This window comes from Dromaius novaehollandiae, chromosome 2 (assembly GCF_036370855.1).
Source record: "Dromaius novaehollandiae isolate bDroNov1 chromosome 2, bDroNov1.hap1, whole genome shotgun sequence".
Lineage (NCBI taxonomy): Eukaryota > Metazoa > Chordata > Aves > Casuariiformes > Dromaiidae > Dromaius > Dromaius novaehollandiae.
Genome location: NC_088099.1, coordinates 20,742,888 through 20,769,861, shown reverse-complemented (window position 1 = coordinate 20,769,861; position 26,974 = coordinate 20,742,888). Strand labels below are relative to the sequence as shown.

General features: G+C 36.6%; 1 protein-coding gene across 1 annotated transcript in view; it reads right to left on the bottom strand.

Moving 5' to 3' along the window:
• Nucleotides 1–466: 466 nt before the first annotated feature.
• Nucleotides 467–26,974, bottom strand: part of PIP4K2A (phosphatidylinositol-5-phosphate 4-kinase type 2 alpha) — a 121,166-nt gene continuing 94,658 nt past the window's right edge. The window contains exons 5-10 of the mRNA XM_064505942.1: nucleotides 21,617–21,763; nucleotides 19,745–19,783; nucleotides 9,928–10,041; nucleotides 5,638–5,881; nucleotides 4,549–4,652; nucleotides 467–2,749 (exon numbers count right to left, since the gene is read on the bottom strand). Of these exons, the coding sequence (XP_064362012.1) occupies nucleotides 2,669–2,749; nucleotides 4,549–4,652; nucleotides 5,638–5,881; nucleotides 9,928–10,041; nucleotides 19,745–19,783; nucleotides 21,617–21,763 (729 nt within the window). The 3' untranslated portion in view covers nucleotides 467–2,668. The remainder of the gene's footprint in view (nucleotides 2,750–4,548; nucleotides 4,653–5,637; nucleotides 5,882–9,927; nucleotides 10,042–19,744; nucleotides 19,784–21,616; nucleotides 21,764–26,974) is intronic.

Here is a 26,974-nt window from a genome sequence, read left to right as displayed (position 1 = left end):
GGCAGTATCGTGGCGAAGCCCTGACAATCAAAGCCAGGTAATTCTACAACAGAAAATCCCCCCTGCCACATCGAGAATTACTCTGATTTGTTTCTGAATGTTTTTTTAAATAACTGGTTTGGCTTAAGGTCTTCACACTTTAGCAAACTTCTGCCAGTCTTTCTTTAAATTAACTATTGTGCAGGATCTTCCTTTTTTATAGTAACATTAGGATTTAGTCCATCGAATTGCCAATTACAGATCAAAGTATTTGCTCTCAGAGCACAGCCTACGCACAAAAAACAAAGGCAAAACGTTTCAAGTCACTTAAAATAAGCAAGGCAGAAGCAGGATAAAATCTAATGGAAAACTCTTAGGTTTCTTCTTTTTTTCTTTGAGATACAGGTTACAGGTTCATTTCAGCATCCAAAATTCATCTGTAAGTGATCAAAAACAGTCGAAACACAGGAACAAAGGATCTACCTAGTGAGTCATCAAAGTGCTTTATTTTATAAAGCCTTGCTCATGTTTGGAGTGTAATCTAAGCACTAAGATATACAATAATGAGTCCTCCTTGCCCTGTCCAAATAAACAGTTTATCAAAATAATGAATGACAGAAACTGTTACACAGACAAAAAGAATGCTTTGTTGTAAATTTCTAGAATTGTCTAAAAACATACTCTAATTGGCCACAATTAAATATTTACTCAATCTCATTTTTACATCAGGGTCTCCCTGTGGTCTCATCCTTTAAGAAGCCACAGCATACTTCAGAAAATGAAACTTGGGTGACATTGTAGACAGATGGGTTATACGGGCAGAGGACAAAAATATCAAGCCACAGTACCAACTTATTTAAATACAGACAATACAAAAGTGTACACATACATTACAGCGCTGCGGACATCACTAAGTCAAACATAACAAAAAAACCCTGTGGGAAGGTAGGGGAAAGGAGAAAAAAATTAATACACAGCAACAGGGACAGTATTGCCTTTGGCCACTGAAGAGAGTGTGACGGGTTGCTATTGTATAGGCTTCTCTGAAGTAAAACACTACATACATTATGCACAGTTGCAGGCTGAACAGCACTGACATTAGTTATGGAGAAGGCATGCTGGCACTCCTGATTTGTAGTATAAATGATGATGGGGAGGGGGTGACTTCCTTTAAATTGCCTACAAAATCTAACAATTTCAACAAAGAAATTTTAAAGGCACAGCTTTAGCACAGTGTATAAGTAGATAAACTTTAAGCATATGTAAATTTGTCTTTTTCAAGCATGGAGTCTTTTGGGGAAAAACACGAGAAGAGAAGAAATACAATGTTGTTTAAAAATTTTAAACAAGTTAAACATGATCAGCACAGTTTTAGGCAACGTACTATACAATCAAATTTGAGTAAATGATAGGACAGGTCATTTTGATGATAAAAGACAACCTTGGGAAAAATCCCTCTGAAACATCCTTTCTCATTTTATTGTAAAAGAGTCTATCACGGAGGTGAGCGAGACATTCACTTGAGTACACTACTGCACGTTACATCTTGGAAGGTGACAAACATTACTTCATTTGTACTGCAAAATAACTTTACATGTAAACTCAAAAATCATATATTGTACACAGCTCTGAAATTCAGAAGTATCCCTGCTTTCCTAATAATGTAAACAGTAAAATTCAGAGTTAATTTTTAAAGGGATAATCCATAATAAAATACCATTGTTTAAACAGTACAACACAAGCATTTAAACTTCAAATTCCCATTAAATTACAGGAGACTGGAATTTCTATCAGTGTGCACATCTTTCAAGGGTGAAAGATGAAGCTACTATTGCCCAAAACTATGCGCTTCTTCAAATAAGCTTTTTTCCACTTGTAACATTATTAGTTCCTATATTGCAAGAATATAAAACAAATGAAAACTTCAGGTAACAAAGTGAAACAAGCAAATTTTTCCCTTAACATAAGTTTACCGTAGCAAAAATGTACACATAGCATGAAATACATGTTAGCTCTTTGTAAGATAAGAGACATTAGCTCTCAGATGTCTGAGAGTCTGAACTTCCTGATGCAATGTGCTGAAAAGGAGAAAAAAAATGGGAGAGGGAGAAAAAAGGGAAAAAACCCAACTGCTATGAACCTAACAGGAAAATCCTCCGGCACCGAGGGCTTGCTGTTGCAGGTATTTTTTTAAGGAGTGCCAGTGTGCAAGTCGTAAGTGTAACATTCGCAGTAAGGTTTTTATTATTATCATCATGAATACTGTCATGTATCTTTTAGTTCAAAAAATAAACTGATCCACAGTTTACAATTTGATACCAATATTGTAGATTTAACATGCATTTACTCTTCCCCACCCCCACCCCACACCTCTTTGCTCATTTATTCCATTTCAGCTGGTAGCATCAGAGTATTACTGTCACAGTGCACTCTGAATAAGCTGATCTATTTAATTTATTTTAATTTTTTGCACACACAAAAGAGTCAGAAATAGCTAGAACTATGCTGGGAATATCAGGCAGCTGTTAAAGCGCGTATTCCACCCCACTTCAGTCATCTTTGCCAGCAGATGTAAACAAAGGGGTTGCTTTCTGCAAGATGAGCACTTCTCTGAGTTCCTTTTTCCCCTACACTTGTAGCCACTGCTGCTGTCCCCAGGTCTCGTGTCTGTCCCATGTAACATGATAGGTTACGTCAAGATGTTGGCAATAAAGTCCAAGAAGCGCTTTGAATACTGTTCAGGATTAACAGTTGAAATTTCTGCACCAGCCTATACAGAGAATTGAGGGGGAAGAGAAGGAAGAACCAACATTTTATTTGATGCTTTGGCACTCATAGTGTTACTTACTCAAATTTTATTTGCAGTCTCAGAACCAGGTATTATAAACACAAATTATAATGGCCTTCAAGCAGGACCTTATCCTTTTAAGACCTCACACAGGTACAGTGATACTCTGTACTCACCAGCCTAACTGTAGGATACCCAGCTTCCATTTCGGGAAGTATTCTCTTTCCTTTCTTTACTTCTTTTTACTTTTCATTTTACTTCAAATGCTTGTATAATTTCTACTAAGCACTTAACCGTTCTACCCTAATCTACACAGACTCTGATCTGTTTAGCAGCAGTATCTTTGTATAGAGAAGGCTGAATTAGCATAGTCAGATCTGGTGTATTACTGCTTGTTTAATGTATATTGCTATCTGAATGCTAACCAACCTGCTTTGGAATATACGGTAATAACGAGTAACATTTTTTCAACATATATACATTTAAATCCTGATTCACTGAATAAGCTGTGTAATTGCTATTTTGCAATTTCATCTATATTATTATTTGAGGTTTTCAGAGCCTTAGCCACATTTGTATCTATATTTTCCTCATTTTACAAAAGTGAAAAATTGGATGCAATTAAAGAACAAAGTTCAGTTTCAGGTGGCTCAGGATGTTGACAGTGAAATAAATGAAAATGGTTGTACAAAAGTTTAGTAAAAAGATCTAATCACAGTCAGCTTTAATAATCCTAGTTGTTATTTACAACATATTTTTACCCCTTATTTAAGCCAGAACTGTGATTTCTAAGTATGCTACATTCAAAGTTCCTTAATAACTGCCAGATAATGGCTGCATATGGTCTGCATCAACTTTCAGCTGCTTTGAGGGCAGAGAAAGTAATGAGAGCATTGTTTTGGAGAGAGAAAAAATATCTTCTACAAGCCTGTACAGGGCTTATTGCTGAGAATTCTAAATCACTTCATATTGTAAACTCAAAAGCTTCAAGTTCTTTGGTTAAAAAAACCATAATGGCCTGATCCTTCAGATACTTAGAACAGATTTTAGACTCATGAACGATTAAGATCTTGTTTTAAGAGTTTATGACATTTGAACCCTAAAATCACTGTACAGTGATGACAGAAGATATAATCCTTAACTCCATAAGACTGGGATACTTCACCATGATTCTCTCGTATCTGCTGTTAAGCAGCAATTTCAGTCAAAATAAAGATATTGATCACAGTCAAATAGTAGCCTTCACTGAATGGTCTTGAAGTATTTAGTAAGTACATTTTATGCTTAATTTTTCAAACTGTACTTTTTACAAGTCTTGCAAAGTAAGCTATGTCATATGCCAAGGAATAAATTTTCAGTATGGCTGTACCAAATAATGAAACCACTACTAGGGTCCTGCATGTTAAATCAGATTCACAATAGCTTTCATAGAGCTATATAAGAATACAAGTATCTATGAACAACTTACTTTGTTTCCAAGAATAAGGTACATCTCTCAAATTTAGGACAAAGTCCTAAAAAGGCAGCATCTCACTAGCATTCTCTATGGGTAAGAACTTTTCAGCATACAGCTGAAAAGGGAGCTTTATTCTCAGTATGTCATGTGTAGCAGTTACTCTCTATTTTTGAATTACCTGTTAAACTAGAAAAAAATGAAACAAAAATCTGATCTATTTCCTCCTTTCCAAAGATGTCCTGAACTGTGCTACATCTGGTACTAAACAACAAATACGCATAAGTACCAATGGAATCAGAGTGAAAAAGCCAACACAGATACTTACCCCATGCTTAACCGTTTTTGCAGCATGGGCAGCTTTCTTTTTTGCATCATAATGAGTAAGAATGTCAATAATGGCCATAAAGTATATTTCCTTCCGAGGTGCATCTGCAAAAGGCAAACACATGGCAGTAAGAATGACCTTCCAGCAAAGGAGACCTTATAAGGATCTATCAGCAGCTAAGACAAGTTGACATTAGTCAGAATCATAGATACTTAAAAACCACAGGCTCAAGCCCTTTTTAATTGAGAGATTAACTGCATTCATATATAATGCAAATAAAAGCAAATGAGTGTAAAATAAAACACCAGCATAGAGAAATAGGAATTACTGTTCACTAAAAGTAATGTGGATTACATGTTTTTTCATGGTTACATGTAAGTATAGAAAAACTATGTTTTATGTGAAAGGTGGTACTTCAGTGTCAACAAACAAGATCATATTTTATTTATGAGTAAAAGCATGCATCTATCAATGAACATGCTTATACAAAAAAAGAGAGATAACATTCCTGGTCTTGAGCAGTCGAAGATAACTAATCATACTTAGTTTTACGCACTAACGCCAAACACACTTTCAGGCTTCTTATGCAAAAGAGCACTCCTTATAAGACTTTCTCTGCTGCAACACAGAACTTGGGTGTGAGCATACACAAATTTCCAAAAAATAACAACAAAAAGTGAAATACAAATTGGAATGCTGTTTGCTCATTTTTTTCCTGGAGTGCTTTTAACAGTATTAACTACCTATCAGGAAAAGGACAATTATACGCACTAGATTTCCTAAAAGGAATGAAAAAAATAAAGAATTAACTGAGAATCACTGTGTGTAAATAGCTAAGCCAGTATATGAGTTGCTTGTGCAGTTGGTGAACTACTTAGCTGTACAATACCTAAGAAATATGTTCAGTATCAAAGCTGAGCATTATAGGTGTCTCCTGCTTTCTGCTGCACCAAAGAACAACTCATTTCCTCTTCTATAGAGTGAATTATATTGTGCAATTTAACTTTGCTTTTATGTGGTTATGAAGCCTTCAGGATTCTGGTGTAAGAATTAAAACATCTTAATGTAAGGATATTTATTATTGCTTACTTTCATGGGATTTTATTCCATAAACATCAATAGCTGGATCAAATTCCCCTGGAGCCAAAGGCTGTGAGCTGTTGAGTGTATTTCCTGGGCTGTCTGGAGGCGTTCCAATAGGGTGGGTGCCATCACTCTCGCCTTCATCTTCTCCATCATTCTCTTCACACTCTACTTCTTCCTGTTCAGCTCTTTCAACATCATGAATCCCAACCAGCAAGCTGTAGTCCATGAGTTTTAGCTGAGCAAGAAACTAGAAAGCGATAATAAGCAACTTATCAATATCACTGAAAAATGTAAGCTCCAGTTACAAATGTGAGAAGCTATGCAAAAATGTCATCAGCCTAAAAAACCAGACACTTCTAAGAGAGAGCAAAGTGGAGGATTAAGCACTAAATCTAGCAGCAATATACTTTCTTAAAATGTAGCAACAGCACATGGGTCACTTACAACTTAAGATCATAAAAAGCTGTAGCACACTCTTCCAAAATCCTCAGGGAAACATCATTTTTCCTGTGGTGAAGAGCAGTCCTGTGTAAGACAATCACTGCCGCTCTTGCCTAGGCTTTCAATTAGGGCTATTTTGTTCACTGTGCAATGTCCAGAGCGGCCTCTGTGCTATCAGATGGGCTGTGTGCTATGATCTGGCACTAAATTCCCCCTCTCCTTTGTAATCCTTATTAAAGAATCATGAAAAAAATGTATACATATTCTAGCAGTAGAAGTGTAGTGAGGTTTTACATTGTGAAGAAATGAAATAATGCCATATTCTCGTCATAGTGAAAGGCTCACAATTTAAATCAGGTAAGCAAAATGTGAATGTGAACAGGTATTTTTGAGTAAAGACTGATGATGGGAGTTTGAAGAAAAGTGGAAAGTGAATATGCTTGATGTATATACAAAGTGTTATCTGAGTTGAGGGGAATAGGACAAGGCAGAAAGGTAAGAGAGGAAGATGGAAATAAGGGAAGCAGAAAAGAGAGAAGGAGGAATAAACAGTTGAAGGGGATGAGGGGAAGGCAGGGCAGAGTTGTACTGCAGCTGGAAAGCAACACTGGGATTTTGAACTTGCTATACGAAGACCCGTGGAAGCAGTGCTTCTGATATGCATAGAAAGAGACTGAAAGAATGAATCATTTCAGTTTTGAGAGACTCTACAGGGCTATAAAAAAGAAGTTAGAGCAGACCAGAGAAGGAATTTAAGTTAAACTCCGTTACAGATGAAAGAGATGAGTATAAAATCACTAGAAAAAGAGAAACAATATAGTTTGTCAAAATCCTCTTTGTGAGGAAAGACAGGCTGCAGAAATAACAACATGACTGTGAATTCAAGTGCTAGAAAAGATAACACGAAGAAGGAGAGCGAGAAGAGGTTTTAGGAAGAAAGAAGAAACTGGTTCCTACTGGTTTTAATATAATAAAGCAAAAGACTGTTCACAAGGCTAGAATAGATTTAAGTTTGAAGAGATGTCAAGGATACACAGAGCAGCTGACTTGCGATCAGCACGGAGGTAATGAAGGACACACAATAAGAACAGATGAGATAGGCCAGAGGCGACGGAGTGGAAAGACTCCAGGCATATCATTAGGTATTTGAGAAATACTGACAGAGGGAGAGAGAGAAGGGGGGAGAGGGAGAGAGAGAAGGGGGGAGAGGGAGAGAGAGAAGGGGGGAGAGGGGAGAGAGAGAGAAGGGGGGGAGAGAGAGAGAGAGAAAGGGGGGAGAGAGAGAGAGAGAGAAGGGGGAGAGAGAGAGAGAGAGAAGGGGGAGAGGGAGAGAGGAGAGAGGGGGAGAGGGAGGAGAGAGAGAGGGGGGTATAGGGAGAGAGAGAAAGGGGGAGAGAGAGGGAGAGAGAGGTAGAGAGAGAAGGGGGGAGAGGGAGAGAGAGGGGAGAGGGAGAGAGAGAAGGGGGGAGAGGGAGAGAGAGAAGGGGGGAGAGGGAGAGAGAGAAGGGGGAGAGGGAGAGAGAGAAGGGGGGAGAGGGAGAGAGAGAAGGGGGAGAGAGAGAGAGAGAAGGGGGAGAGAGAGAGAGAGAAGGGGGAGAGGGAGAGAGAGAAGGGGGGAGAGGGAGAGAGAGAAGGGGGAGAGGGAGAGAGAGAAGGGGGGAGAGGGAGAGAGAGAAGGGGGGAGAGGGAGAGAGAGAAGGGGGAGAGGGAGAGAGAGAAGGGGGGAGAGGGAGAGAGAGAAGGGGGGAGAGGGAGAGAGAGAAGGGGGGAGAGGGAGAGAGAGAAGGGGGGAGAGGGAGAGAGAGAAGGGGGAGAGGGAGAGAGAGAAGGGGGGAGAGGGAGAGAGAGAAGGGGGGAGAGGGAGAGAGAGAAGGGGGGAGAGGGAGAAGGGGAATCTACCAATAAACATAAAGGAAGAATAGTGTGAAAGGGAACAGATCCTTGGGAAAGGAGTGGGCTGCAAATCAGAACAAAATGGGTCTTGGGAAAAAGTGTGCTGCCGATGACAGCAGAGAGATTTAGGAAAATCAGCAAGAAGATCATCATATTTAAAGTGGAAAAAAATATCCTTATGTGCTTTTTCTCAGGACAGTTTCAGTGGAATGAGCAGGCAGGAAAACGAGGCAGGAGAGAACTGAAGATAGTGCTGGACAAGAAGATATCAAAACAGCAGTAACAGATATTTGTCTGTTTGAACATATGAAAGGAACATAAGACTTGATTATGAGAGAAATACTATACAACAAAAATTATGTAATGATGAGTAAAAATGGATATAAAGCCATATATGTGAGCTCATATCAATGGATATGAGCCATGTATACGCATCGAGTACAAACTGCATACTCTTAGTTATCTAACAAGAGCAGAACCACCAATAAAAGGAAAACACCATTAAAAATGGCTTCCCATTATTCAATCAGGTGTCACATCACTTCATGCTGGTGGTCTACGTGTATATTTAATGATGCTCTGTATAAATTTCAAAACCATAAAAAATAGCCTCTCAAAACATGGTCATTGTATTTACAATTACACTGTACTTAAAATTTACTATGATGTAGAAGACAGCACAGAATCCACATTTTGGGGCAATAGAGTATCTCCTACATTCATTGCACATATTTAAAATCTTGTCTGAAACTTACCTACTTTAAAGGTTTAGTCAGCAACAGCACTACATACTAAAAGAGCACAAAATTTAAGCCCAAATTAACTTATTCCTAGAACTGTGAGACTGACAGAGCAATTTTCCAGCATTTTACATATAAAATAAAGACACATTGATATTTCACAAAATACTTACGTTTTTATAATTATCATTCAATTGATGAAAAATTAGCTTTCTTCAAAAGCAAATTATTGGGTAAATTCTAAAGTTACACTACTTTGTGTGACTATGCAGCAGCTTTTGAACAACACTCAGATACAGATCTGAAGAACTAACAAGTCAATTCACAGAGTTCTTTTGATATAAATAGCTGAAAGTTTATTAAGCCACAGAGCCATTTTGATGTCAGGCCTTGTTGAACAATGAAAATGGATTTTAGGCTTTGAGTATAGGGACTGCACAAGATTGTCTTTAGTGTTAATATAGGAGAATTGTGGAACTTGAAACCAAGTTTTGCGAACTATTTAGCCCAATATTTAGTTTCCCTTATTTCCTGAATAGCTATATCAGTTATAACAAAATATCGTATTAAAATCACATAGTAAAACAACACTTTTGTACTGAGTATTGACTATATTCAACCTATTACAAATTTACAAGGGACAACTGCATTAAGATAATGAGTGCAACTGCTGCATAGAAATTTCCGAAGCACTCCATTAGTGCGATACTAAAGATGATTTAAAACTGGGTTACTAATATGAAACAGAGCAGGCACAGCTGTGAGGAGGGGAACCTACACTGTCTGTTACAGTTTACAGTCCACATATGGCCTTAGCTAAGGTCAATAGCTTTGGTGCACCTCAACATTCTCCATCTGTAAAATACCGCTAACAATACCTACCTCCCCCTCGGGGGTATTTGGACAAACTATGCTTGCAAAGCACTGAAGTGCTAAGTAGTGCTGTTACCATCATTTTAACACTACATCATCAAGGCTGGGACAACTTATGACAACCAGCTATGGCATCAAGGTTCTCTACCGTGTCAGCAAAGTAGTGATCAACTCCCGAAATTTTTAACTGTTTCACTTAAAAGAGTCAGTGCTTACAGTCTCATAAACAAGAGTTTTCATTTTATGAATTACAGCTATGAGTTCCTAGGATATCTGTAGTTTGCTGCATATTTTAATTACATATAACTGAACAGGTTGTTACATATAACTGAAGAGGCATTCTTACCTCAACATCCTTTTTGAGTTTTTCAAGGAACATTTTTTTGTTGTTTTCATCAATATGAATCTTTTGGCCATCGTTAATAAAATCATTGTCTTTGAACGTTGGCAGCTCTTTGGCCTAAAACAAACCAAAACCTACAGTAAGAGTCTGAACATGAGCAGGAGTGCAATGAAGTTGCTCATTCCACCTGGGTCCACAGCAAAAGCTCACCCAAGCCCACTGGGAACATATCCCAAGCGCAAAAGGTTCACTAACGCCCAAAAGAGGGCATTAGTGAGCTATCACAGGGGCATTAGTGAGCTATCACAGCTGAAAGCCCCATCACTGCTTGTGCAGTGGAAGCAAATACACCTCTGTTGCATGCAGTTCTTCATAATGATAAACAGATATTTGTTTTCTTAGTTTATCCATGCTGTAAGTAGCCTTGTAGGTATAAATTTACTGGGAAAGCAGTAAATTTAACTAAGACAAAATACCAAACCCAATACTTCATTGCCATCTACCCTTGTCTATGCTTCTTCCAAGATGTCATTTGTCAAAAGTGACTGAAAATAGGTCCACATGCAATCTATACCTCATAACAAAGTGATATCACATCAAATCCAATAGGCTTTGGATTACATTTTGCATAGTTATTGTGAAGGTTTATAAGTGCCTAATACCAAAAAATTATTAAAAAAAAATCACGTGAACAGGAATTATGTGATACTACCCAGAAGTGGTAAACACCAGAGAAGAGTACTGCCTTTTAAATATTCAATTAAATATTCTTGATATTGGAGCATTAGTTGATTTTCTTCATCTTTAACTCTGCCATAAAGTGAGTTGCAACAGCATTAAGGAAAGTCAGAAACTTACAGGAACGCTGCAGATAAAGTAACCACTGGTTTTAGTGCCCAACTTAAGACCCCTGAAATGTGCTCTGTTTTCAGAGGGCAGGGACTGGAAGTTTACTTTAAAAAGTCAAATAAATAAAAGTCCAACAACAAAGAAAAAAAGAACCAGTCTCTTCAAGGTATTCAAGTACTAACAGGTACATTGAGTAAAACAATTTCCTTTTAATCTGAAAGTCCTTCTCCTAGGAATAACGGGCAGCTAACACGAGCCTACTGGAACGTCTTCCATCAGTTTAACTAGTATGACATTGCTTATAACCTTCCTGAGGACAATATTTTTAACAGTTTATTTTCTTCATGCAAACACAATAAAGAAGAGAATCTCAGAGGTTCTTCTGTCTTCTCCAAAACTTACTTCTTGAAAAGCACAGAATTAAAACGTGAGATCACAGCAGACCCTTCAATGCCTTTATATATCTTCACAATGGTCTAAAGATTTTTGCTTCTGGGCTTCATACAAAGGTGGCTGAAATGCTCAGTTCTACAACTGTCCAAATTTATTTTCTTAGACTTGGAATTTGTGGCTTGCTCAAGAGCCCTCAATGCTGCATTTGTTTAGAAAAGTGACTCTCTCTTCCAGTAACTGCTCAAAAGCATTTAAACAATTTAATTAGATTTTAATAGTTATGAATCTATGCTAAATCCATTAAATCCCAACACCTAATGAACTTTGGAAAAGGCCAGGTCTGAGTTTGGCAGCTCAGAATTAATTACTGTGTTGTATCTAGAATATTCTGATGTGTTAGGACACCCTCTAACTTTGCTCCAGAGTCCTACGTTAGTTTAAAAAGAAAAAGAAAAACACCCTAAGCAGCTGAGGTGGAACGATAACTGTTATCCCTGCCAGACTCCCTTCCGCGGACAGTCATCCTGAAGTGCTCTGCCGGTTAACTTAAAGACACAGAGGCAACGTGTTAGAGACCGCTTAAAGCGAACAATGAATTGTTTTACTACAACACAACAGCAGACTGTGCATCGATTTTCTTTCTGGCTGACTCAGTAAGCGGTTTAGGACGAAAAAGAGTAGAGGAAATATCAGATAAGCATTCCAGACTAACAGCTGAAGACAGTATCATACACAATTGAGGAAACCATCCCGTAGATGTGGGCTAATTCTGCAGAGGCAGGACTGGGGATAAAAGGATGTTGCCAACCCTGGTGGCTGGAATCCAGCGAGTGGGATGTTTAAGAATGGAGAGGAGACTTGGATGAATTAATTTAAGATGAAACAGTAATGAAAAGAATGCAAGAAGCCAAGCTCCCTTCATTCCCAGCAACAAAGTCACTAAAAATCCTCATCTTAGGATATTTTTATATCTAGTATAGCCAAATTATTTATTAAACCAGGCATGGGTTAAGGTGAAACAAACCCATTAACACCAAAAACCTTTATTAATGCTGTTGAAAATAAAGCAGGGAGGTGGTGGGGAGGCACAGAGGAAGGGTGTGTTTGTGGTTAAGACACTGAGATGTAGGTTTATTTCTAGACTCTGCCGCAGACTTCCTCTATAACACCCGACCAGCCAATTAGACCTTGTTTGGGTGAGGGGGAAAAAAAGTGTTTTTCCACTTGGGACAGTGGTCTTCTCAATAAAAGTAAACTGAAATTGCAGGTGGTGATGCTTTTGGAAGATAATAGAGTTGGTATCCCTGCAGTCCAGGTGCCATATTCCGCTTCAGCATTGTCTGCCAATCTATTTTTAATGAACCTGAGCTAGCAAAGCCGACACAGCCACCTTTCCTGCCTGTCACCACAAGACCCAAGGGGTGCTCTCAAGGACATTCAGGGCAGCGAGAAACTCAGCTCTCCCCAAAAGCTAGACTCTTCACTGCTGTGCGTGCAGCCTCCCCCAGTCCTCAATAGCCTCTGTTCAGTTAGTCACCCAAACACCCACAGCAGCGAAGTTTTTGCAAGTACAGAACTGCACAAATTGAAAACCAATACTCAGGCATGTAAACAAATAGGAAGCCCTAGAAATAAAAGCAGTGGATCCAATATAAGAAATCAGAGCTAAAAAGCCATGTGCTAGTGGTTGCCCTCATTACATTTGTGTGATGCTTCCCAGCCTACACTCTTCCCTCTTACTAAGTGTTATTATACAAAGCTTTTTTTGTGCTAGGCAATATCATTCTCCATATTTATACAAAGCTGAATATCACCAGGATACTGTTTCAATCCCAAATGTTACTAACAACAGCCAGTGCTAAGAGCAATTCTACAGGAATCAATGCCTTAAAAAGTGATTTGGGAGTTTAGGAATTAAAACTAGGAGGGGCTTTAGTAGTTACTTAAAATTCATAATGTATGTGTTCATACTGAAAAACTCTAATGTATACATTTTCATCTTATGTACCTAAGTAAACACAGAAAAAACATATTGTGGCAGTTTAAACCACTGTATCTGAATGAAAAAATGGAGACTTTGCTTTAATGAAATAATTGATACAACTAATTTTTAATGCAGTCTCAAATATTTCCAATGAAGCAAAATCCTTGTTGGAAAAAGAATCTCCTATAATGTAATTCATTATAATGAACATATTACTATCATTAAAGAACTAAATATTTTAAGAGCTGCACAGGAGATGAACATCTAACTACTTCCACTAAATTAATAATAGATTTTCTTTCTGAACCATCTCCATCATTTTTAATCCCCTACTTAAAGATGCAAGCAAGGCATGGTAGATTTTACAAATAAGTATTTATTTATTTAAAAAAGCATATATTTACACACTTCCGCTTTATGTTCTGAATATTGTCATGGTCACAGAGAATTTTAATGGCAGGAAGACCTCACTGCCTTTGAAAAGGCTGAAAAGTAATAAGTATTTCCTTGACTTAGAAAACAGACTATGTAAGGCCTGTTTCAAGCCTAAAATCACAAAGAATCAGCCCACTGCCTTACTGGAAATGTTTCTGAAAAAGATTTCTTGAAAGGTAAGAGCCAGATGTGAAGATTTTATTTCTATGTGAACATGGAAATAGTTTTTTGCACATTTCTTATACATCTCAGTTCAGCATCCTAGCCTAATGTGTTAAAAGGAAGATCAGTATTTTTTTTTTTAAAGGGATTTTTGTGCACCATGACCTAAAATAATGATCATGGCTAGCATTAATTCTGCATCTTGGAAGAAGCCTGCTACAATAGCTGTAGACAGTAAAGTCTCAGACCGAAAATGGAAAAAGACTAATTGTCTTTATAACCTGACAGCAATTTCTCACCTGATAGAGGCAAAAAGAAGTTGCAGGAGAAATGTTGCATAGCAGTCTTATTGATTGCTTTGGAACTAACTTGATTAATAAGTCAAGTTATTCACATAGCTAAACACTTGCAAAATTGGGCTTACAGTATATAACCTCTGAAAATGGTATAAAACATCTGCCAACAGTTAAGTTCCACACCCTGGCTTTCTTTTCACAGTGAATGTTTAACATGTACTTTTTTTTATTTTCCAAGTTAAATACATAAGATTAACTTCAGACTTCTTGTGCTCACAGCATACATGGAAGGTAGTATTTTTAAAAAAGGGTATTATGCTACATACAGTTTGCAATAATCTTGCACAGGCAGATTTTGAACTGAATCAAAAGTCTGAAGTTCCTAGTTCTAAAAGGAGGAAGCATAACTAGTACCTGCTTTGAAAATCTGCAGACTGTAGCTCCTTTCCTCCAGTAGAGATGGGACTTGGGCCCAAGCTTTTGTTGCACCAGTTGCCTTGTCCTAGACAGGGATTTCTAATCCACCTAGGGCCTGCAGCCCCATCTGGCATCACAAGCTTGTAAAAGGCAATAGAAATGGAGCCGTAACCCCAGAAGGGGGATCTGAGAGGAAACACTGGAACGGCTTTAGTAGGTGCAACTGGGATTTTTGTAAGATTGTGCAGGAAGTTTTAGATGGATTAAGAATTCAAACATGGATAAAGCAGCACTAAAATAGTAAGCATACATCTTTTCAATGTTCAGGGAATGCATCTAGAATTACCCCGAGGGTTAATGCTTTCCTGCTGCAAAATGAACATTCAACATATAAAATGCAAGACAAAGATTCCCTTTTTATTTTTAAACTTATTTTACCATATGGAAAACAGACTTTAAACAAAACAAAGGAGGAGGAAAACCAGCAATTTGTTTTGAAAAACAACAATAGGGTTGGTGTCATATAAAGGCTAAATACCGAAATGGGGATCTCAGCTCTGAATGCCTACTCCTATTTTTGCTATGTATTGCAGCAAGATGTTTTGAAAGTCATAATCTCTGTATATGTCAGCCTGAGATTCATTTCACAGACACGCTTCACATATCTGTTGTGTGAGGCATGTGTATGAAGTAGACTGCAATCAATAAAGGAAATAAGTAAAAAAGAAAAGGAATAAGTAAAAAAAGGACTGTTCTGGAATTAGAGATTTTAAATTAGCAGGAAGAAATATGTTAGATTTTGGAATAACCAATTTTGAATGAAGTTTTACCTGCTAACATCAAAAGAAAAAAAAAATCAAGCCTGAATGAGCTTGCTGCTATGCTCTTGTACTAAAGTCCTTCTTCCATTAGTTACAATTGAGCTCTTAGAAATCTGCTGTTAATTACTACATGTTGTAATGTATAGGGTAAAAAGTAAAGTACAAAGCTAACAAGTGATTTGTTACATCTAGCAGCATCTTCCAATCTAATTATCAAAGCTAAGTAATTTGCATGCAATTTAACTAATATGTAATATAATAGCTGTCAACAATAACCCTTTTTTTCCATAAAAGAACTTCAATAGAAAATCCTTTGTTCACATGAATTTACTGTCATGTTTACGTATTTATGTTTATTTGGGAAACAACAGATAGTACTGATGCAGCATTTCAACCAGTTACCAACTAATTTAAAAACATACAATTAGCAAGCTATGAGATTGCTCAAGGAAGATGAAACATGGTAGGCTTATGTTCAGTTCACTTAGGTTTGATTTTTCCTCTCCAAGTTGCCTTCTGAGCTGCTCACTCACTAGCAACATGCTTAAGTTCTTTAGAAGCACAAGCACGCTCAGCTGTAATGGCTAATTTCATGTCATACTGAAAGTACAGCATAACTGTGAACAGAGACCACTAGGGGAGTTCTGCGTTATCCTTGTTTCACTTAAGAGGGCAAAACTGGCCAAGGAATGAATAGAAAATGCCCACTACTAATAATAAAAAAAATAAAAGAGAGAACTAAAGACTAAAAAAATAAAGGAGCAGCTGTCAGAATTTGACAACTGTTGAAACATACTGTTCTTTTTAAATTCAAGACATCTGTAAGTGCATGTTATGATATTTGTTGCCAAGAAAGTGATGCCTTTATTATTAAAATAACACTTACAATGCAAATGAGAGGAATCGTGTGTTAAGGTGAAATCTAAGGGATGGAGCTTGTCTCCACACTGATTATCACAAAATATTGAAATGACAGTTGCAGAGCTTATCATCAACATGTTAGGATATTAAACAGTTGAAAACAGTCAAACAGAAGATAAACCGAGAACAGGACAGAAAGTAACATTCTCAAAGTCATTCCAGCCAGCTTTTCTTCCTAAAAACTGATTAAAAAAAATGTTTGAACCATAATATCTATTTTACACTACAAAACTAAAGTAGAAAAAGATTCCTTTCTTTCCGATTTGTTATTTTAAGGTCCATTAAATCTTTCTGCATAATTGATTGCCTCTTATTTATTAACAGAGTAAATACCAAAGAGTAGCGGGATAAAAAAAAGAATTCAAGATCATCATCATTTTAGCCAAGTTTGCCATTTCAAAGTAATTTATCTAAAATTTTCAATCTGCATTAGCAAGTGCTAATGCAATCACTGAAAGATTTGCTCTCCTGGTTTCTGCGTTCCATGTCTTTCAGTGAAGCTAACGTACTATGTTCAGCATTCTAAAAATCATTTGATTAGTTGAATATTGACATCTGAAATAAAAAATTAATTACTTAAAGGCCCATTTAAAAAGAAAGCATTACCAGACATTTTAGCCCTATATTTTATCACCCAAAGCTTCCTGCTTTGTATTATTTTTCTGTTTTTCAGATATGAATAGCAGTGGATGACTTTAGAATATGTAATTAAATAATGCTATCATTAATTTGGATTCTATGATTATTAATGTCATTTAGCAGGAAATTAATAAATTGATGATTTAATTTGCCTCTGGCTAAAAATTAGCTAGTAAGTTACCACACCAGATAAGTATTTGAGATTTTCTGTTTTTGTTAAATCATTCAAAGCAATTTCCTGAGACATGATAAATGGGAGATATCAAAAGCTCTTGAGAGAGTTTGCTAAAAATGCCTTTTTTTCCCTTATTGAGCTAAATTTTCCAGGCATTCCAATATCTTCAAGACTGGCAAGAAATCCCTACAGAAGACAACATACTAGAATAGAACAAAAATTTAAAAATAGTGACATCTACGTAAGACAAAATGAAAGTGAAAAACATGCTACAGAGCTCTTACTTGCCAGGTTTGAATAACGGATCCATCTACATACTTAAGACAATCCTCAAGGTCCTGAACTTGGTGGCACACATGCACAGATATGGCTCATGATTGCAGGGTTGAAACCCCGGTCTTTATCACTGCTCATATAGTTTCAAGACCAAGCTTTCCTCGCCTATTCACAGAAATACACAAACACTTTTTTATATAAGATTAAAAATTGTGCTTTAGAACTACTTGAAATAGTTTACATAAGTAAACGGCTACAACTCTAATGAGTGTTGCGGGAGAGACTCAGATCACAATGACTGACTATTCAAAACATCTACAATAAAGACAAATGACAGTGTATCCTGACCTTATCCAAATTGAGAGAAATTCCCAAATTTATACAGAAAACAGGCAATAAGCAAAATATTATTTTCCCCCTCCTTGGAATAGTTTACAAAATTATTTATTAAAGTGCTTGTAAAATGCTATTCCCTCTGCCAAACTAGTAGTCCATGCAGTTCATTCACTTGCTTCAAAATGTTTATGCAGAGTGCTAGCTTTTCCCTTCCTTGGTGCACTGCATTGGCAGTGGCATATTGGCATATGGGCAACAGCAGTCTGCTTTAATCAGCCTGAGGCTGGCTGCTTGCAACACCAGTAGTCTTAATGTGGCTCTGTCTCCAAGTCGTCAGATTTGTTTAATAAGAAAATACTATGTGAGCTGTTAAAATATCAGAAGATTTTGAGGGCAATTTTACACATTTCTTTCAGATAAGTACTAAAAGATGAAAGCAAAAGTCGTAGACGTGTTGAAGTTCATAGGAATTTTGTCATCGGCTTCAGTAAAGTTATAGGTTCACCTTAAATTTAGAGAAGAATTTTTGTATACACTTCCACAAAACTACAGAACTTTGTTTCAACTTGGCTATAATTAACTTCAATTGTAATTTGCCACTGACTTGCACGGGAACAAAATTAAGCCCGTGTTCGAGGTTCTCACTCAACTGAATAATTATATAATATCATTGTAGTATTATTGATCTATTTATGATTATGAGACCTATTCCTAAAACTCCTCAGAAAGCACAAGCACTGAATATCTGTACAGTATCAGCTATTCTATGGCTGAATATATGTAATATTGTTAAATTTTACATTACTATTCCAAGTGTTAATGTTGCAATCTGAGCTCTATTCCCACTCAGATAATTTGCCTTCCTTATTTATATCAGATTATTTTAGTACTATCAGCAGAGCTTTTCAATGATACTAGCTATTATTTGTAAGACACGGAAGGGTTAATCCCTCTGCTTTAAATACACTAGTAGCTGTGCTACCAAACAAGCGAAAAAATAGACCATAAGAAAAGAACAAAGACCATTCAAGGCATGATCTTGAGGGGCCTCACACAGTACAGCAAAAGAAAACTAATGAAGATGACTGTAACTTCAATTGGCATTTGGGACAGGTTAGTTGCATAATGCTGGAAGAATTTAAGTGTTCAGTCATACCTTAGGAGAAAGTGGGAAAACTTAACACAAAGCTTTTCACATAGCTAAAATTGTAGCACTGACTGCTACTGCATGTCTCTTACTCCTTAGTGTAGTTGTTGGACTTGTCGAAGACTTAAAGGGACAGGTATGGTACAAGTAATGCTTAAGAAAACAAGTATCATGTGTTTCTAGACATCACCCCAAATCCTGAAATCTAAGAAGTCTCACATAATAGAGATGACGTCTCATCTTCAATTACCTGCAGAACGTCTAGACAAACCTCTCCTAAAGTACTGCCAGTGAATTTTACTGAAATCTGAGAGAAATGTTTATTTTGAGAATACTAAATTTTCCAAATGAACTGAAGTAGGAGATATGGAAAAACAAAGTGACCAGCTTCCTTTTAAAGTAAAACTGCAGCTACAGAATTTGAAGAAGAACCTCTCTCATTATAGCTACATATATATGCAAGTTTGCCACGGGGACAGTGTCCTCCTTGTTTGTACATATCTTTACAAACCAAAGTACCCAGCAAAGGTTCTCACAAATCAAAGTTTGATTAAACTTTACATTCACATTACAAGTGGTGCCATGTCGTATCATTCCATTAATTGACATGGAGTATCCATAAATGTCTATTACTAAAGAGCAAGGAAAAGCAAGATGAGGAAAGAGAAGAAAGTTCCTGATGTATTTCTACCACAGGCAGGTTCTGAAGAAGCTAAGAAGGGAAGAGAAAAAGGGAAAAGGAGGAGGTGGAGGGTTGGCTCACTTACCTCTGAACTCTTACCACCATTATAAAACAATATTCAAAGGCCTGTAGTAAACAGAGGAAAGATCAAGGAGGGAAAGAGGCAGAACTGAGCAGGGAGCATATGACGGAAAACAGAAAAAAGGGGCAGAGCAGCACTGATTATGCATGTTCTGAGACTAGCTAGCAGTTTAGATAACTGAAAAATAAACAGAAATGCACCATACCTTTTCTTTGTCGCTGGCTTCTCGAGCCACAGTAGAGCCCTGAAACAGAAAAAATGCATCTAAAAATGTGCGTATCTCAGAAACTAATTTGAAAACTTCTGCAATAACAGGTCAAGAAGGAGCTGAACTGTATCATTCTAAACTTGAGAGCTGTTTTAAAGAAAGGTCATACAGTAGGTAGAATGCCCTCGGCTCTTGAACTGCTGCAATCACACTTGAGCAGATACATCATGAAAGAACAAAGATGCATTGTTGTCTCCCCCCATTGCTGGCATTTCTTCCTAATCTCATCCCAATTTTGAGAGAATCATCTTGGAGGTTCAGTTTGTTTGGCAGTCTTTTGATCTTTTGGTGCCAGTTTAGCTGCATTGTTACGAAATAGTCTATTTTATATAGTTATTTGGGCATATTTAATGCACATTTGAAAATGATGTTGCACTATATAAATTACTACATAAAAGATCACAAAGTATAAAGAAGAAAGCATCTTAAAGAAGTGCTGGAGTGGAGTTGCACTGCTTTAAAGGACTTGAGTCCCAACCATACCTCCACACTTCAATGTTTTGTTTTGTTTGCAGAGAGAGACTTAGAAAGCTGGACAGGGAAAACAGTAAAAGGTACAGTAGCCTTTAGTTATTCTGTATGGCACAGCAAGCAGGGATTTCATTTCACTGTTTGAAAATAAAGCTGAAAATGAAGCCTGGTAAAAGTCTTTGATATTTGAGTTCTTTGAGGATACACATTTTATTTTGTATTGTGTTCTCCATCTGCTACAATATTGGGCCTGAAAAAAGTTCTGCAGAAAACTGAACCGAAAGAAAAAGAGGATTTACAATAGTCAAATTAGGAAGACTGTCAAAATTTGATTTTTAAGCCATTTTAATAAAATGACTCAGTGGCCCAGGACAATACCTTTGAAATCCTACGCTGACCTATAGTCTCTTAGTATCCATGCTCTGTTGGCTCTCCTGCCAATAGTACTACACATCAACAGGTCAATTCATGATAATCTGGAAATCAGTCTCAGAAATTAGCTTGAGGCAAATATCTACCAATTTCTAGATAGATACTTCACAGTAGGAAAAGATGGTGTAATATGTACCACCAATAAGTAACCATCTTCAAAAGAGCTTGCAGATATACTTATGTAGTTTAACACACAGAAATTAAACATATTAGAAAGAAGTAGGTTTCTCAGGGGATGCTACAGAGGAAATAAATATAATTCCTTAGGTAGAGAGACTGAGAATACATTTTGGGCATTCATTCTGAAGTACTGTATATTAATTATTGGCAAAATTGCAAAGAGGAGATAAAGGTTTTGGAACAAAACCAAACCACACTTTATGGTAAAAGCAACAGAAATTCTCTATTTTAACATTTATTTTCTTTTTTAATTAAATTTGATGAAGCTTTTGTAGTAATAAGTGAGATGTACTTTGTTAGTAACATTTTATTGGTTTAAATGATGACATTATTTAATCATCATATAAAAGCTCTCTGCAGAATCAGCTGTGGCTCTCCGCAATGTTGATAAAAACACATAGCAGGCAGAGTTGTTACTGTATTTGTCTAAATGATTTTTTACCTTTAACCATTAGCTACGTTTAACAAGCATATCTGGTTAAATTACATTCTTTAAAACATGCACAGTGTATATACACAATTGTACAAAAATGTACAATTTTTATTAAATCATTCTTCAGTTTTGCTAAACCTAACTTTAGAAGTAAACTACGTAAATTTGGTTGTTACATAAAACAACTGAAATTCATTAAAACGTTGAGCAATATGCTATAATCAAAAGTATAACATTTACATTAGAGATTTTAAACTGCTTTATCAGTTATTTCATTAACAGCTATTTCTCACCTTTAAATCATATTTTCTATAAACGGATAAACGATGGCTGAACACATTTCTTGTAACAATCATATATATTTCAACTCCATCAACAGTAAGCCGGTACATGCCCAAAAACTGGGGAAGAAGTGTATTTCCATGACACTCCACAATAAACTGTGGGAACAAAAGAAAAAACAGAAATAAGTGTGTATAGATGTATGTATATCTATTTCTAAAATTTTTAAAGATAAAGCACCCAGAAACAACACATCTATTTGCTGAATACATTTGTGCGGAGACAAATCTTCCAAAAATCATGCCAAAGCAAACTCCTTTATCATGAGATTATCCCACTCTCAGGCCAGTGTTAAAAATGAATAAATAGATAAATCTTGAATTGCTGAATTTAAAAATCTTGACTTTTGCAGATGATCTCACAGAAAGAGTAGGCTCCTTTTGACAGACCTGTGCACTTTTTTGGTCCAAAAGAAAACCTAATGCAGACAGCGTATTTGGTACTGATCTCAAAAACGATAACTATTACTTTTTCAAACATCACACTGCTGTATTTTGTATTCTGTTGTCCTAAATTGTATTTAATTTGAAATTTCTCAGTTCTCAATACTTGTTTATGATAACAAACATTTATGGTGCTATGTCACCAACAAGGGATATTATTTATCACCACCAACTTTCTGCTAGTTCCTATGTGATGCCTACCTTTCAGGGTCAACACAGTTGAGCAGCAAAGTGTATGATACTTGTATTTGTTTTTTTTAATTTACACATCACTGTATTTCCTTAAGGTCTTCTTATTACATTACAAATGGACTAATAACCTTGAAAAGATATGCCACCTGCACTGGATGGTTGACTTTTTTTTTCTTGAATCACCTGCCCTACAACTAAGAGTTCAGAGTAGCATTGAAAAGACTACTGGTGGAAGCAGAAAAAGTACAAACTACACTGACGACAAGAACTACCGAAGAATGAATATTTAGTCTCTGAATAAAAGCCTCCATATTATATTAATCCTGAAACCAACTCTAACATTTCTACTCATATTATATGGAATCAAGGAAAAGTTAACTGACAGTGGTGTAAAACAGAGAAGGAATTGAGAACTTTCCTCTTTCTGTTGCTACCAAGTCTCAAACAGAGGAACTTGGAAAAAATTAAAAATTCAAGCCCTAAACAGGAAATGAAAACACTAACAATCACTTTTTAAGGCAGATCAGTTTTCGCTGAATATTGAAGCCTCTGCTTCTTTTCTGTCAAAATGACCTCCTTATTAAAAGCACATTTTTTTTCCTCAGATATAGTAGATTTTAGAACAAGTTAACAGAACAAGCAATTTGAATCCTTTAATAATGTTGCTTAGTGTTTGATAACAAGCAATGTAACAAGGCTCTTGGAAATCTGAAGATTTTCCAATCTTCTCTCCTCTGGTAATTTAAAGGAATTCCTCTTAGTCTCACTAACTTTATACTGGAATCCACACACATCAAATATAGACTTTTCTTTTTTAAACTGCAAAATCAAAAATAGCTTTTAAGAAAGATTTAAGAGTCCTGAAAGCAATCCTGTCCGGCAAGAACCAAAGTGAATGAACAACAAAGCTTGAAACTGTTGACTGAAATTAGGACTAACAGCTCTGACAGATGAGCTCTGCTGGTTTCATTGCAACAGTTTAGGATCTTACACCACCTTCTGCCTGCCCTGTTGCTTTCCTGGAGGTCACAGCTTCCCAAGCAGAGAGAGCACATACTCATGCCACAATTGCTCCAGTACACAGTCTAGCACTTTAAGCTCTAACTGCCTAGGAAGGGGCAGAACACCTTACTTTAAGAAAGAAATAAGTTTATATGCCCCAACATATGAAGAAGCTTGACAGTAAAAGGTCACAAAGGCAAATTCAGAACTGAACAGTGCACAAAGATTGATCATTTTGCATTTGAGAAGCACTTTTGCTTTGTTTTTAACAGACCAAAAAGCTTTTAAATGAGAGTTCTTGGATTAAAGGATTTTTGATCATAGGATAGTTAACAACCTCACGAAGCAGTTATTATGTGTTACAAGATACATAGCTCATTGTGGCCATCAATAATTTCTCTTAAAGATGTGATCACAAATTGAAAGTAGAACTATGCATGCTGGGGCTGCAGAAAACTCATTTTTAAAAAAGTAATCCCTACAATTCAAACTGCATTGATTATTTTGCTATAAACATCAAGTATTTGGTATATATTCTAAGGGTAAATACATTTCTAATATTTTGGAAGGTTGGGAACGTTGTTCTCATAAAAACACTTACTGAACGCTTCCCCCTCTAGGATGATCAGTTTCTGCAATGATGATAAAAATGAATCTAGTTTCTGAGTTTAGTGCCACAGAATTTCAGGCCATTCAACTGCTTAAAGGATCCATCTGTTTCCAATCTTACAGCTCTTAACTACAGAATTTGAATGCCTGTGTAGTAAGAGAAATACTATTATTCCCTTTTTCCAGATTGGGAACTGAGGCACAGAAGCTTAAGTGTTTATTCAAAATTACACAGAGTTTGTGCCTCAAGAAGGAATGGAGCCTAGGTATCTTGCCTACTAGACTAATCCCTTACTTGCCCGGTGACCTCTCCTCTCAGTTGCTAGGGCATAGTCTTGACACTGAAATCACCTCTTCAACCCTAGCTCTTGCTAATTCTCTGATTTTAACCTTTCTGGTCCTGAGTGTCCCCATCTGTAAAAAAGCAATGGCATTAACACAGAACATGTTTAACACTCACTGTAATTACATTAAAAAAATTCTTTGGTCAGCAGAACGCAACCCCCTCCCAAACTATTTTGTATTATGCAACAAGGAAAAAAGACAGTTCCTGAGAATGGCTTAAATCCTGTTTATAAATTAGGGTTAGCCATTTGCTAATGCTGTTACTGCATTTTAATATTTTGTAAACAAGTCAATATTACTAGCATGGAACACAAGACATGAGAAGAAACTGTTACTACAGCTCTTCATTTGATAAAAGGACTTGGCCATGTCATTGCAGACTTCTGTAAGAGGCCTTCTCCAAGACTACTGCAACAATTATTTCCTACTTGGTGCTGACTGTGGAGACTTATGCCATTGCCATTTAAAGAAAACCCCCTAAAATGATTTCAGTGTTTTCCATGACAGCATTTCTTATCCTGATGGGGAGACATAAAGGGAAGAGGGAGGAATGCCACTTGCTTTCAGAATCTACAAGGTTGGTCTAGAGCTTCCTACCTTTGAAACTATCAATCCCCCATATCTGCATCAGAGAGGAGGCAAAACGTGTCATCTGTTTGGGTGGGAGTCCAGCAGGACTTGCACTGGTGACTGTGGTTGGCAGATTTTCAATTTGTCCATCTTGATATAAATGAAGTAGCAATTTAGTCACCTGAAGGTGCTTTTTAGGAATGTTTTCCTGAAGTTTCCCACTCACAGCTGGAATAAAAGTGAGCCTAGAAAATAAGCCGGTACATGCTTAACAGGACTGCTAAATTTCAGTGAAAGAAAAGACCTTCACTCCTTTATGTTAATTCTTTCTAAAAAGAACATTACAACAATTCTATCAAGCAGCCTCGCCAAATATATCTATAATACTCAGCTAATACATTTACAAGTCCTTATATGCAGAAACAAAATCCATGTTTTTTAAAAGAGTGTTATAAACACCCTATAATTTTTCCTTGTTAATTCAGACAAACAATTTTGATTTTTCTGCACACCACAAGGACCATATTACCACTAACAAAATAAAATATCATCAGCATGTTGACACATTTGATCAGCTGTGCAGCATATAAGCTTTCAAATACATAATCTTCTGAGTTCCCTTGAACCCCACGCTTAAGGTGAAAATTAATAAGAAACTCTTTATGACCTTAAATTCTCAGTAGCTTTTGTATAAATACAGCTTCAAAATTCCTTAATAAAAACAGGACTTCTTCTATCTCATTTTACACTAAAAAAAAGACTCCAGCCTCTTACTTCCCCATGGTAACCCTAATAAGCTACAAGGAAGATTAAAAGAAACCATAGTGCATATAATTATATGGGCAAACAAACTATTTTCGGCTCTTTTTTGAAAAACAGAGTCTAAAATTCTCCTGTTTCTCCCATTGTTCCTCCCCTTGAAGATAATCTGGGGAATAAGTTTGACATTAGTGAAGACTAAATCCTGAGTTATACCTATCTCAGTTCTTATGTGAAAATTCAGCATTCCTATTTCTGACAGGTAGCTTTTTTGCAAATGTTACTTAGGAAATACACAAAATGCTCACTCTGTTACCCCTTTAAAATACTATCTTCAAGATTTTCTATAACATGATTAAGGCAACACTGATCTTATCAAATGCTTAAATGGCAAGTCTATAAATTCATTAGGACACTTTCATTAAAGAAACTGAATGCCATATGACACAATTATTTAAAAAGATTTCTGACACTGTAAAGGACAAGAGATTGTTACTACTTTTTGGCACTCAACTTTTACATCCTCTTGACTGTAATCAGAAAATATCCTCCAATGTGCTATGTGTGCATGTGGAATTACTCCCTACAAAGAAGATTGAGTAGTTGTCCAAAGAGTTTTGTCGAGTTGCAGAATAATGTGTTCATCTACATTCACTCAAGATTATTGCCATTTTCTCAAGTCCTAGTAATTTCACAGCAAATTATCTATTGGGCACATGTGACCCACTGAAAGAATTAATTAGCTGAATTAAAAAACGCAAAATCAGTGTGTTATAACAGCGTTAGATGTAGAGTTTCAAGGCATATAAAGCTGATTTATTCCAGTAAGTCATGTAGGACAAAGTAATTTAATTTAATTTTTTTCAGCAAATGCAAAGGTTTTAGGATACAAACCCTGTGATTCACAGCCTGAAATTTTATGTTGTTTCAGACATGGGCCAAAGTTAATTTTACTTCAGCATAATCCAAATGTGACTACCATGTGCAATTATTTGGGCTGCAGATCATAACGCTTGATGCTGCTACCAGCAAATGAGTCACTGGCCTTGCTAATTTCTTCTGAAAGTGCTCTGCACAGCATTAATGTTTTACTTATATGTATATAAAATATAAAATATTTTATATATTTCTATAAATATATAAAAAAACCACCTGCTGTTGAAGTCCAGGCCTCAACAGAGCCAGTGCAGCAGCCAAGTTCTTGCTATTATTTTGTGTTGTTAAACATTCAAATATGAAATTTCACATCTTTCTATGACATTTTTCAATGTCTTTTTTTGGTAACTATTCCAGTCCATGGTGGTAAGGCTGAATTCCACCTAAATCCCATGCTAACAAGTTTCCTGTTTTCAGGAGCACAGGAAAGTGACCTTAGGGACTTAGGTGGAA